A 14,065-nucleotide genomic window follows, 5' to 3' on the forward strand; every position below is an offset into this window, starting at 1 on the left:
CCAAGGAGCTCAGGTAAGGTTAGTAGTTAAGCACCTGCCTGCTAAACAGAAAGCTCTGTGCCTCAAACCCACCAGCTGCAATGTGGAGAAAAGATGTATGTAAATTTGCTTTGGTAAAAATGACAGCCTTGGAAAATCGATGAGGCGGTGCTAGTGTGTCCTGTAGGGTCATTATGAGTTGGAATTGGCTGGCTGGCACACAACAACAACAAAATCCTTATGCTACATTCACACTGTCTTGATTTTAGTAACAAGTCATGGGGAGTCCATCCCGTTTCTTTGAACCCTTGCACTTCCGTATAAACACTGAAACAAACCAACCAACAAAAAACAAGCATTAATCTCTGCAAAAGCATCTGTTAAGATTTTTGAGGATTTTGACTCTGTAGATCAATTTGATAAGTATTGCTATTTTAACCATATTATCTCTAATCCAAGAAAATGAGATGGCCCAAATTTCCGCAGATCTTTCATTTTTAAAATAAGTTTTAATCCTTTGAAAGTTTTAATCTTTTAAAAATGAAAGATGAGCTGATACCCAGGGCTCAAGTAGAAAGAACATGTTTTGAAAATGATGATGGCAACATATGTACAAATGTTCTTGACACAATGGATGGATGGATGGATGGATTGTGATAAGAGCTGTAAGAGCCCCCAATAAAATGATTTTTTAATGTTATGACTATTAAACTGTACCGTTAAACGATTTAACTGTAAATATTTTGGTTTTGTACTGTTGTAAATGCTATTATTTTCTGATTGTTTATGCCTCTGATGTTTAAAATCACAATATAACTTGTGTCCAGAAAGGATACTGGGCTCATTCAGACAGCCACATTCTGAGGAACCCAGGGATCAAAAGCGGAGCCTAGGGGCCCATTACCCACTCCTCCCACGCCTTTCAACCTAAAATCGCCCCTGCACGAATGGGCAGTAAGTCTGGCTCCCCTTCCTGGTGCTTCTCCTGGCCTAAGTGACATCATCAGTGCTCAGTGCTGCTGCTGCGGGGCAGGGTGGGGGACAGCCAGCTTCACCCCCTCCTTAGCGACTTCACGTTTACCCCTCTGGTGGGCCAGGAGTGTTTCTACCAGCCCATGCCCCGAAGGTCTCGCCGGAGATCGCATACCAAGGTTTACATAGAGCAGGATTAGATATTGCTTTCCATCTTGCCTCTCCAGAGGGTACAACTATAGTGTTGGAACAAAGACAATTAGAAAGAGTTCGAATGAGAGAGACTGAAGTTGGTGACCACATGTTCTGCTCTGACAATCCATTCAGCACCATTTCTTTCTTTCTTTTTTTTTTTTAAGGAAGGATTTACTTTATTCACATGTGCGGGTCCTCAGTTTAGGATGGAGCAGCTTGGTAGTCCTTGCAGCCTTGGCTGGGCTTCGACACACCTGTGGTCCCTTGAGGGACACATAGGTGACTTTGCTGGTGTTGGCTGGATTCTCTCCCAGGGAGCATCAGCTGGGAGAGTTGGACCAGCTTGACTCTGCTCCACGTGGTCTTTCATCCTCAAGCCTGGACTTGTTCATGGTAACTGCAAAATTTCACTGTCAAATCCATTGCCAGGAGGTCAATTCTGACATACAGAGCCCCGGATCATTTCTAAGGCTTTAAATCTTCATGGAGACAGACCACTGCACCCTTTTCCCATCGAGTGGCTGGTGAGTTTGAACTGCTGATCATTCAACTAGCAGTCAAGTCCTTTAACCACTGTACCACCGTGACTCCTTACAAAAGAGTTGAGATGTGCAACCCTCTTGATGCCCAGCCGGGAAGCAGGCACACTGTTACTTCTGCCCCCTTTTTAAAAATCATTTTATTGGGGATTTGTACAGCTTTTATCACAATCCATCCATTGTGTCAAGCACATTTGTACATTTGTTGCCTGTGGGGGAAGGCCAGTCCCCCACAACTAATCACGGGTTCGATAGGTGCAATTGTACAGTTAAAATATGCAGAGAGATTATAATAAAGTCATAGAGAATGAGGGAGGTAGGAGAGACAGTAAAATAAAGAAATCAGACACATTTCATAGTAGCATGCTCACCTCAGTTCCTCTTGGTGGTACAGGGCAGGAGAGAGAGAAAGAGGGGACGGAAGACAAGGGGAAAGGAAACCGGGGAGCGAGGACTGGGAAGAGAGGACTGGGAGAGAGCTCTTTACAGCTAACCAAGGCTTATATATGTTTGGGTGGGGTGCAAACCCCCTAATTACAGGTAAAGACATACGTCACAGAAAGGGGTTGCACTATAGGTAATACAGCAATGAGAGGGGGACAATCTAGGGGTAAACATGCAATAGGAAGTGGAGGGATATTGGGGGCACACATGTGACAAGATGGGCAGATCCCAGATTCAGGGAGGCAGCCTAACTTTGGATGTCACCGAGCAGGTTTGACCTGTTCTCTGACTCTCCATGGAAACCATTATCAGTAGAGTGTGAGCCCCACCTACAGTGGGCCAGATGCCTACAGGGAGAATATCTCTAAGCATCTGACCTCCCACCATGTGCTGGCAAACAGCCTCTAATGTTTGGCATATCTTTGGGGGAGACAAAGCTGAGCCATTGGTATCAGCTTCTCAGTTTTCCCCCTACCTCCCTCCTTCATGAACCCTTGATAATTTATAATTTTTTTTCATATCTTACACTGACCGATGTCTCACTCACCCACTTTTCTGTTGTCCATCCCCCTGGGAAGGGGTTATATGTAGATCATCGTGATCAGTTCCCCCTATGTCCCCCCACCTTCCCCTTACCCTCCTGAGGGATTTATGTGTCCTGAATTCCCTGTGTTTCCAGCTCTTATCTGTACCTGTGTACACGCTCTGGTCTAGCCAGATTTGTAAGGTAGAATTGGGATCAGGAAAGTTGTATGTTTCATCAAGAGCACCATTTCTAAGAAGGTGATTTTCTTTGAATTAATCCTAGATAACATGGGAGAGACCAAGAGCAAGAACAAGAAAATTGGAAGAAATAGATTACTGGCACAGCTATGTTGGACATGAACCTGGAAGATATCCTGGAATCGATCAATAGCATCAATTCTTTGTAAATGTAACAGTTGAAATTAATTGTAGATATGTTCAGTGTGTTATAAATCATATGAGAATTCTGTAATTGCAGATTGGTTATCTGTTTAGAAAACAAAAAGGTTTTGTTTTTTTTCTCTATTAACATATGCACCTCTACTATAATATAAATAGATGGCATGGCTTTGAAAAATGATGACATTTGGTAGATTTTTAAAACTACATGCTATATATTTCAATATAAGCATATCAGTATAAAGTATTCATTTTATATACTTAGCCTACATCCCCAAAGCTGACATTTTGAGAATTATTAAATGGCAAAGTCATATTTTCCTTATTAAAATTAGGATATTTTTTCCCTGTGAGCTATTTGGTCAAAAGTTTCTGTCTCCTTAAGGACCCAGACTTTCTAGCCATTAACTGAGACAGAGAATTTTTAAATGTGAGAGAAAATGACAGTCTTATTTTCATATTATTTGTCAGTGTTAGCTTTGGTATAATTGGTGACTTACAGAATTACTGTTGAAAAGAGCATGATACAATACTGTTAGGTAGCTAGATTTAGGGGTGGGGGTTGTCCCTCCCAGGCTTGCAAAGGCCCCCATAGAGGAGGTTGGGACGAAATCAGACAGCCATCAGATGTCTCTGAAGACCCTAAATTGAGCATGCTCACACTCAAGCCCCCTAGCCAGGTGGGAGGTACACCTGGACGGTCCAAATTAGGTCCAGGCGCATGACATCACCCAGGTGGGCTCAACCCAGCCAATGGGGTCAACCAAGACCATCAACCACGCCCCCCAACCACGCCTGTGGCTTGAAATATCCTGGCTGTGGGAAAGCCCCTCGTAGCCGGCTCCTAGCACAGGGTGCAGGGGAGGGGCAGGGTCTCACACACGCCCACTTAGGGCCTATGGGAGCTGGGGGCGGCGGGGAGGGGCGGGGTGAGAGGGTGTCGGAGACAGCCTCTCTTACTCTCTTTTACCCTGCTGCTGGTCAGTGGCAGGTCGGAGGGTGGGGGGCACGCACATCGCCCAGGTGTGCCCATTCCACGTGGTTGCTCATGCCTGGTGTGAACCCCAGCGTGGCTTCCGTGCGGCGTGGCACACTTTCCATAAATAGCGTGCACCCTTTCAAGACTGGAACACCTGAAACGTGCCTTGTTCTTCATAAAAACCCACTTGGATTCCAAAACCGAGGTATTACCCACTCGGGAAACTACAGTCCTGCCTTTTCTGAGCTCTCCAAATCTTAAGAAACCAAAAAGAATCTTAAATATATGTAAACTCCTATCTGAAGAAATAATCAGAACCCCAAAATATCTATACTATGATTGGCTAATCATGACAACCCAATGTTAATATAAATCTAGAAAATGAATTTCCCGTTAACTGGGGTAAAATTTTGATATATTAGGCGGTGGGGCCTTTCTTCTTTTTTTTGGGGGGGTGGCTTACAATTATTTCATTTTGTTTTGAATGATCTTTAAAAATATTCAAGTACATTTTTTTTTGAAACTTAAACCCTAAAGTAAGTTTCAACACTGATTGTCATCTCATTTATCAATGATTTTTATTATAACTTTCATAAATGTCTATTTGGATCAATTGAGTGATACAGAAATAAGCCTTAGGAAACCTTTCAAGTGTTGCACCCCCACTATATGAATAACCCACATAAACACAGCCTTAACTAGCTTATCACAGACTGTGGGGTCTTATCTGAGTAATAATTTAGCTATATCAGGTATTAATCAGAACTTCTAGGTCAAATGCATATGTAACATTCTTATGGCAAAATATATTGAGTTAGAAATGGTTAATTGATTAACAATAGATTTTAATATAGAACTCATATGTAGGTTAGTACTGCTGAAATTCTTGATAAGCAATAATGATAACCTGAGAGATAGGGGTACAAAGATATACGTAGTTCACTCCTCTTTAGATCCTTAGGAGACACGGTATCCCTTAAACGAGGATTGTTAAGTAGGAGGAGAACACCATGCGAATCATTAATTTCCTAAGAAAATGCTTCAGGTGTTTTGGTGTAGGCCTGTACCACACACAAGCCAAGAGCCATCAATTCCTCTCCTTCCATTAGACTTTTAACGAGCAGTAACCTTCATTTTTGTACCACAACTAATAAAGCAAGGACAATTAAAACTACTGTTAATTTTCTATAAAACTGATTAAGAAGGCTACCTCTTAGGTATGGCTGATTACTGTACTAGCATAAAATTTGTTATATGATCATCTGCAATATATGATTTGTACCACTGATTTTAAGCCTATGCTTCAATAACGTGTACCATATGAAAATACTTTTATGTAATGGCTTGATTTGGGAAACAGAATTTAGGAATGTTGAGGACACTTTATTGAGCTATACTGTAAAAAGACTGAAATTATATCAGAAGTACAGTAAAAACCTGCACGTGCCGGAACTGGGTTAGGCAGAAGCCGAAAAAAGAAAAACTCGAAAGTTTCCCACTAGCAGAGAAAAGTGGTAAGACTGCACAATGAAAGGCAGAAAACCTGTGAGACCAGACAGAACCAGGTAGTCCCATCAAGTTCCAGCTCTCGCAGGTCTCACCGTGCCCCGTATTCCAAAGAGTAAAAGTAACCGTGACAGAATCAAACTGTTCTTTCTAAAAGCAGCTTGTTTCTCTGCTTCATGTTTTCAAAACGTCAGTATTCAATCCCCCAATTAAAACTGAGATTGGGTGTACTTCTCATTTAACAACTGATTTTATCCTTGCTTTTTTAACACTTACAACATTTAGCTCAGGCTTCATTTGCATTTGAATCCTTAATTATGCTTGCGCTGTTTTTTTCAGGAGAGTATCAAGATCTGGGCGGTAAATGGGTGTTTGAAAATAGCATTAAAAAATGTTTTAATTAAAAAAAGAGAGTAGCATTAAAATGAATTATAAATGTTTTTAAAAAGAAAGAAAGCAGAGCATTCTTTAAAGGTTACCAAGGTTGGAAGGGAGGGAGGGTAAATCACTAACTAGAGGGTAGATAGGTATTAACTTGGTTGAAGGAAAAGGTTACACAGTAAGTTCTGCACAATACAGCTAAGGCAAAGGACAACACTGAGAGGCGCACAGGAACTAAAGGCAACAGAGATAAATACTATTAAACACACCTTCTAGTAATGACAGTAAAAATAACCCTATAATGATATGCATAGACAGTCACAGCGGCTGAATAGGTGTGGGAAGGTGCATGGGGCTACACCCATGAACATACACAGAATTGAGAGAGGATATTTCTACATAGGTATTTACATGGGCTGCAAATATCCACAAATATAGTGGAGCCTACGGGCAGCAAAGTTATGAAAATGGCTTAGCCATCACTACATGCCTTGAAGGAATGAGTCACTGGGTCTGGGGACACAGTCTCAGAGACCATCTGGTTCCATTGGCATACCACCATCCACAAAGACCACATTCTACCTTCCACTTCAGTGAGTAGTAACGGGGTCTTAAAAGCGTGTGATTGGCCATCTATAGGGCAACTATTGGTCTCTCCTCTCCAGAGCAAAGATAAGTGAAGACTCTTGGAAGCAATTAGTCCAAAAGACGAATAGACCATGTGAACCCCAGCCTCAGTACCCCTGAGACCAGAATAACTGACTGACAACCAGATGGGACCCAACGACCACTGGCAACTGTTCTAAAGATGGGTCACGGTGGGAGATCCTGACTCGAGTGGGGAGTAAAACTCAAAGTGGAAAGGTCCAGACTTACGAATCTGATCTATATTGATGGAAACCCCTAAACCGATGGCCCTTCAACACCTGTTAAGTCTGGAACTGAACTTACCTCCATAGGTCAACTTTCAGCCAAACAATAGACAGGCCTATCAGGTGAACAATAATACCAGGAAGTACACACACACCTCTTAGAATAGTCACCCCTCGGAGACCCGAAGGGCAGCATTTGCCCGGGGATAAAGCTGCAAAAGCAGGAAGAGCTAAGGAAGAAATATGAATGAAAGCGGGAGCGGGGAGGAGGTGTGAAGAGTGCTGGTCCACTGTGGGGATTGCATCCATGTCATGAAACAAATCGTGTATGAATTTTTTAAAAATCATTTTGCTGGGGGCTCGTACAACTCTTATTACAAATACATTCACTGTGTCGAGCACATTTGTACATTTGTTGCCTTCATCATTCTCAAAACATTTGCTTTCTGCTTGAGCCCTTGGTATCAGCTCATCATTTTCCCCTCCCTCCCTACTCTCCCCTCCCTCATGAGCCCTTGATAGTTTATAAATTATTATTTTGTCATATCTTGCCCTGTCCAAAGTCTCCCTTCACACACTTTTCTGTTGTCCATCCCCCAGGGTGGAGGTTACATGTAGATCCTTGTAATTGGTTTCCCCTTTGCACCCACCCTCCCTCCACTCTCCCGGTATCACCACTCAGCACTGGTCTAGAAGGGATCATCTGTCTCGGATTCCCTGTGTTTCCAGTCCCTATCTGTGCCAGTGTACATCCTCTGGTCTAGCCAGATTCATGTATGAATTTTTGAATGGAAAAATAATGTGCCCTGTGAACTGCCACCTAAATCCCAACAAAAAGTTAAAAAGAAAGAAATTAGATGACATCCTGCATTGGTCCGATTTGTTGCAAAACACCTCTGTAAAGTGTTATCAAAGCAAAGATGTCACTTTGAGACCTAAGGGGGGCCTGTGCCAAGACCTAAGATTTGGATTCCTAATTTTTTTTTAATTCTCTAAGGAGTCTACATTGAGTTTCCAGCAATTCTTTAATGATAGTTCAAGTGTCCCTGTTAGTATTGGTTTCCGCAGAGGGTTTCTGCTGCTCATTGTTTGTGTCTTCCTGCCTCTCCAGTTCAGGGATAGAGGATCGGAGATCCCTGAGTGCAAATGGTTTGGGCTTGACCCCGGTTCTACAGGTTAGTGGTTTGAGCTTCCCCAGCAGGCCTGCAGAAGAAAGGCCTGGTGATCTGTTTCTGTACGGAATACAGCTAAGCCCTCGATGGAGCCATTCTGCTCTGTAACACCGAAGTCAGAATTTCCTCAATGGCAATGGGTTGGCGTTCTGATTTGCCCTGTGACTCCATTTCTCTGATGGACCAAAGAAGGGTTGTTTTGTTGTTGTTGTTGTTGTTGTTGTTTTAAATTTTGTGATCATTGATGGAAGGGGTGACCTGCAAGTTCTTTATAAGACAGAGTGGAACCTCTACATTCTCTCCTCTATATTTGAATTCCAGATCCTTCGTGAAGAAATTCTTCTCTTAAAATCCAAAACCTGACCACTTTTTATACAGTTGTTGGTAGTGGTGAATTCTACCAAGAGAAGACAGGAATTTTGCAAATGGCAAAGAATAAATTCAATTGTTCACTATGTACACGGAAATCAGTCCTGACCTCAAAGATACTGCTTAGTTCAAATGCTTCTGACCAGAGACAATTATAAAAATATTCATAAATTAACTTTGTACATGGAACGAGGGCTATCATTGCTGACGTCAGATGGAGCTTGGCTGAAAGCAGAGACTACCAGAAAGATGGTTACTTGTGTTTCATTGACTGTGCCAGGGCATTTCTCTGTGTGGATCATAGCAAAGTCGTTGTGCTCATGCGGAACTTGTATGTGGGTCAAGGGACCGTTGTGCAAACAGAACAAGGGAATACTGCATGGTTGAAAATCATGAAAGGTAGGTGGCAAGGTTGTGTCCTTGCACGGGATTTATCCAATCTGCATGCTGAACAAATGATCAGAGAAGCTGGATTCGATGAAGAAGAGCGTGGCATCAGGCTGGGAGGAAGGCTTGTTAACAGCCTGCAGTATCAGCTGACACCCCCTTGCTTGCTGAAAGCGAGGAGGACTTGAAGCCCTTGCTGGTCAAGATCAAGGACGGCAGCCTTCAGTCTGGATGACAACTCAATGTAAAGAAGACCCCAATCCTCACAAGTGGACCAATCGATAACGTCATGATCAATGGGGGAAAGACTGAAGTTGTCAAGTACTCCATCTTGCTTGTACCCATAATCAATGCACGTGGAAGCCGCAGTCAAGAGATCAAAAGGCCTATTGAATTGAGAAAAACCACATGGTTTTTACATGTTAAAATGTTTTTTGCTCTTACAAAGAAAGTTTGAACTGCTGTAGAAAGGCAAATTCATGTATGTATGGCAAATTCATAAGGTTTACAAAACGTCATTTGGATCTTTATCACCAACAATAAAGCAGCGCTTCTCCCCAGGAGTATGTACATGTGGTAGAAGCCCTGACTTTCTCTTATTCACGACGCAACCTATAATCTGTGCAGCAGATTCCCCCTCACCGCCATTAAGTCGATTCTGACACTTAATGACGCTAGACTGGAGGAAGGAGCAGAACTGCCCCCGGGGTTTCCACGCCTGTCAAATTTTACGGAAACGGAAAGTCTCATCTCTCTCCTGAGGAGTGGCTGGTGGCTCAGACGGCTGACTTTTCAGCTCGTAGCCCAGTGAGTCACCAGCTATTCCACCAGGGCTCCTTGGCTCCCCAGTTTTCTTCCTTAGTTTTAATTCTAGACATTTCCATGAAGGAGAAAAAAAAAAGTTGTTTTCTTTTTTTCCTGAATGAAGCTGAGCTCTGAACCAAATAAAGGTTCTCAGGCAAATTTTCTAACTTCAGACATTAAACAAAAGTTCTAACAGGAACGTTCACCATAGGGCAGAAACTCAGATCTTCTTCTGTTTTTGGTGGGCGTGAGGTGGGGAGAGGGGCTGAGTGCAGTGGACTTTGTTGATGGCACATGACAAGGTTGGGCTCTCTAAGCCTCTCCCTTTCTTCAAAGGGTCTAGAAGGAAACTCAAAAGGATGGGATCGTCTCAGTGTGCCGGGGGATCGAGTTGGGCAAAGACGCCCCAGCAGCCGAGGGCCTTTCCTGACTCTTCCTCTGATGGCGTTGCTGGGGCTGATGGTTCGGTGTGGGTCTTACTCCTTGGAGCCCATGTGGACCATGAGGTCCACCACTCTGCTGCTGTAGCCAAATTCATTGTCATACCAAGAAGTGAGCTTGACAACGTGGTCGACGAGGGCAATTCCAGCCGCAGCATCAAAGGTGGAAGAGTGGGGGTCACTGTTGAAGTCACAGGAGACAACCTGGTCTTCAGTGTAGCCCAGGATGCCCTTTAGGGGACTATCGGATGCCTGCTTGACCACCTTCTTGATGCCATAGTACTTGGCAGCTTTCTCCAGATGGCAGGTGAGATCCATGATGGACACATTGGGGGTGGGGACACGGAAGGCCATGCCAGGGAGTTTCCCATTCAGCTCCGGGATAACCTTGCCCACAGCCTGGGCAGTGCCAGTAGATGCAAGGCAGCCCCATGGCCATCATGCCAGAGTATCCCAGAGGGGCCGTCCATGGTCTTGGGTGGCAGTGATGGTGTGAACTGTGGTCATGAGTCCCTCCACAATGCCAGAGTTCCCATGGATGACCTTGGTCAGGGAAGCCAAGCAGTTGGTGGTGCAGGAGGCACTGCTGACAATCTTGAGGGAGTTGTCATTCTCGTGGTTCATGCCCACCACAAACATGGGGGCACCGGCAGAAAGGGCAGAGATGGTCACCCTTTTGGCACCACCCTTGAAGTGAGCCCCAGCCAGCTTTAGGGTTGCGAAGATACCAGTGGATTCTACGGCATACACGGCACCAGCTTCACACCACGTGATGTTGGTAAGCTCTTGCTCCTGGAAGTTGGGGATCTCAGCCTTGACTGTGCCATTGAACTTGCCATGGGTGGAATCAAACTGGACCATGTAGCCCATGTAGTTCAGGTCAATGAAGGCAACATGTAGTTCAGGCCCATTGGTGGCAACAATGGCCACTTTGCCAGAGCTGACTAGAATCCCAGTGCAGTCAAATCTGTTTACTGTGACCTTCACCATTGTGTCCCTGGGATGCATCTGGGACTACACCGGCACAGGAAGATGCGGCTGCCTGTCACACGAGGAGGAGTCGAGAGCAGGTCCTCATTCTTTCATGCATATCTGGTGCATATGAAATCTGCTGCCTTATTTCAAGCCTGGCTTGATTTCATCCCTCTTATATTCCTACCTATACTTTTCATTGCCCTGTTTAAACATTCCAGTGTTTAACTCTTATCGCTGCTTCATTTCCCCAAAGTTCCTTAAACACCATACATTTTCTCAGAAAAATATTACATCTGTTGTTGCGAGTTTAAGGCCCCTCTTTTTCATTATACTGAAAGGAAACAAACCTAACTCTTCCTGTGTCGGCTCATTTGTGCTCAAAACAATGTCTAGCATTCTGCTGTTCGTTAAGAAATGTTTGGTTTTGGTTTTGCTGGAGAAAAAAACTTTATTAAAAGATCATTTTATTGGGGGCTCTTGCAGCTCTTATAATAATCCATACATCAATTGGATCAAGCATAGTTGTACATATGTTGCCATCATTATTTCTAGATATTTACTTTCCATTTGAGCCCTTGGTATCAGCTCCTCTTTTTTCCCTCCCCCTCCCGCCCATGTCACCCCTTGATAAATTATAAATTATTATTATTTTCATATCTTACACTGACTGGTGTTTCCCTTCCCCCGCGGTTTCTGCTGTTCTTCCCGCTGGAGTGTGTGTGTTTGGGGGAACAGTTATGTGTTGATCATTTCAATCGGTTCCTCCTTCCTCCCCTCCTCTCCCCACCTTCCCCCTACCTTTCTGATATCGTTACTCCCAATCCTGTTCTTGGATTCCGTGTGTTGTGAGCTCTTATCTCTTGCAGGTCTTCTGATGCCTGTTACCCGGTCCCGATGACGCCTTGTGATCACAGGCTGCAGTGCTTCCTCCATGAGGGCTTGTTGCTTCTCTGCTAGCTGGATGCTTGTTCAACATCAAGGCTTTAAGACCCCAGACGCTCTATCTTTTGATAGCCACACACCATCCACTTTCTTCACCACATTTGCTTATGCACCCATTTTGTCTTCCGTGATCAGGTCAGGGGAGGGTAAGCATCACTGAAAATCTTGAGATCTGCCATGCAGAAGGAACTGCAGGCAGCATAGACCAAATCTTCGGTGCGGGGTTTATTCTGCTCATCCAACCTACATAAGCAGGTCTGTTTCCTATCCTTTGTGAGGTGCAGGCAACAAATTGACCAGGAAGCATTAACATATTGGAAACGTTTTTTTTAAGTTTTACAGGCTTTACCAGTTGTATGAAGAAAAATGTTCAACCATACAAAACAGTGTGTATATAAATGCTCTTTGGAGTTAGTAGGAAGGCTGTGAAAAGACCCAATCACAACTAATTACAAAATGAGAACTATGTTAACAATACCGTAACAGGCTTATTTCTCAAGACTGGAAAGGATAAATGTGTAAAGCTTGTGTGTGTGTGTGTGTGTGTGTGTGTGTGTGTGTAAAGCTTTTTTAACCTAAATTAAACCCAGCTTTTTTATTTAAACTAGTCTTTTACTTGCCTATATACTTGGGATTAAATGTTTCCTGCTGTTGTTGTTAGGTGCCATCGAGTCAGCTCCAACCCATAGTGACCCTGTGCACAGCAGAAGGAATCGTGCATCGCCCTGAGCCAGCCTCACAATTGTTCTTATGCCTGAGCTCATTGATGCAGCTACTGTGTCAATGCATCACATTGAGGGCCTCCCTCTTTTTGCTTAGCTGAGTCAGTACAAACCCCTGATAAGCTCCTGATAGCTGCAGAGTTCATCAACAACTAAGGGAATACTTGCTCTGCAGTCAAACCAGGATACAGAAGGAATACACTCCGAGGAAAGGCATTTTGACACAGATACATTGGTGTCAAATGACCTTAAGAAATTTTATTTCATGATAAGGATATAAAAGCAATGTCTCGAGAAATGGACACCCAAGTCATTGTCTAAGCTTCCCATGCAACCAAGAATGTCTCACTCGGGCAAAGAGTTTCTAAGAAAATGGGCTTAGTGTTCATTCTTATCACTGGCTCTGACCCAATAAACACTTTAAATCAACCTGGACATATTTACAACCTGTTCCAAAAGTATACATTGCAAGCATCCTTTAACTATGATTATAAATCTTAATGATTGTAGCCAAAGAGTGCCTTTCCCTATTTCTTGAATCCTCCCTTTAGTGAAGGAGTTCTGGTAACTGGGTTTTGTGTGGGGCTACTAACTGCAAGGTCAGCAGTTCAAAAGCACCAGCCAGTCCATGGGAGAAAGATGAGGGTTTCTGCTCCCATGAAGATTTACAGATTTGGAGTCCCAAAGGGGCATCTCTACTCTGTATTCTAGGGTCACCATGAGTCTGGCTCAACATGACGGCCGGGGGAACGTTCTAGTTTGAGTTTTAGTGACCTCAGTCAAAGATGAACCAATTCTTGGATTGTAATTTCTTTGTTTCTCATTATATATGCACCCTTGCTTGGGACTCTTTCAGTGAAATCGTCATGCTTTCATTTATATGAGCTGGCAGGCCTTCCATCCAGATGTTGCCCTAAGGCCAAATAAACCCTCTGAATCTTCATTTCAGCTCTAAGCGGGGTTTTTTTTCCCCTGCAACAAACTAATGCTTAGAACTTCAGTGGTGACATATTCTTCCAATGTTGAGTTTTCTTAAATAAATTCAATATTAAGGCAATAGGAAATTACCTGAAGTTCATTTAACATATGATTTGCAAATGAGGGCAACATTTCTGACTAGAGTCAAAAAAACATTCCAGAGAAAAAATGAGAATGATAAAGTTATGTGAGAACTAACAGAGAAAACATATCAAGTGCTGATAATCAGATTGACACATAATAAACACTATGAACTCATAACTATAACTTTCACTACTAATATCATTTTATTCATGTGACTTTGGATGGATTGCCTTGCCAGAATTCCTAAAAAGCCTTCTATCTCTCTTAAGATCATATCAGTAAGTTCACTAAGCTACAAATAGGATTTTTTTAAAAATCAATTTATTGGGGCTCATACAATTCATCACAATACATACATAGATCAATTGTGTAAAGCACATCTACACATTTGTTGCCCTCAT

At 43.2% G+C, this 14,065-nt stretch overlaps 1 protein-coding gene across 1 annotated transcript; it reads right to left on the reverse strand.

Annotated features, from left to right (window-relative positions):
• Nucleotides 1-9,999: 9,999 nt before the first annotated feature.
• Nucleotides 10,000-10,953, reverse strand: LOC101654759 (glyceraldehyde-3-phosphate dehydrogenase-like). The gene is made up of 2 exons (XM_045297191.1): nucleotides 10,771-10,953; nucleotides 10,000-10,242 (listed from the first exon to the last, which is right to left on the reverse strand). Exons 1-2 carry the CDS (start codon nucleotides 10,951-10,953, stop codon nucleotides 10,000-10,002), a joined length of 426 nt encoding a protein of 141 aa, XP_045153126.1.
• Nucleotides 10,954-14,065: the final 3,112 nt, after the last annotated feature.

Source organism: Echinops telfairi, unplaced genomic scaffold (assembly GCF_000313985.2).
Source record: "Echinops telfairi isolate 266 unplaced genomic scaffold, ASM31398v2 ScPeMD7_7417;HRSCAF=8455, whole genome shotgun sequence".
NCBI lineage: Eukaryota > Metazoa > Chordata > Mammalia > Afrosoricida > Tenrecidae > Echinops > Echinops telfairi.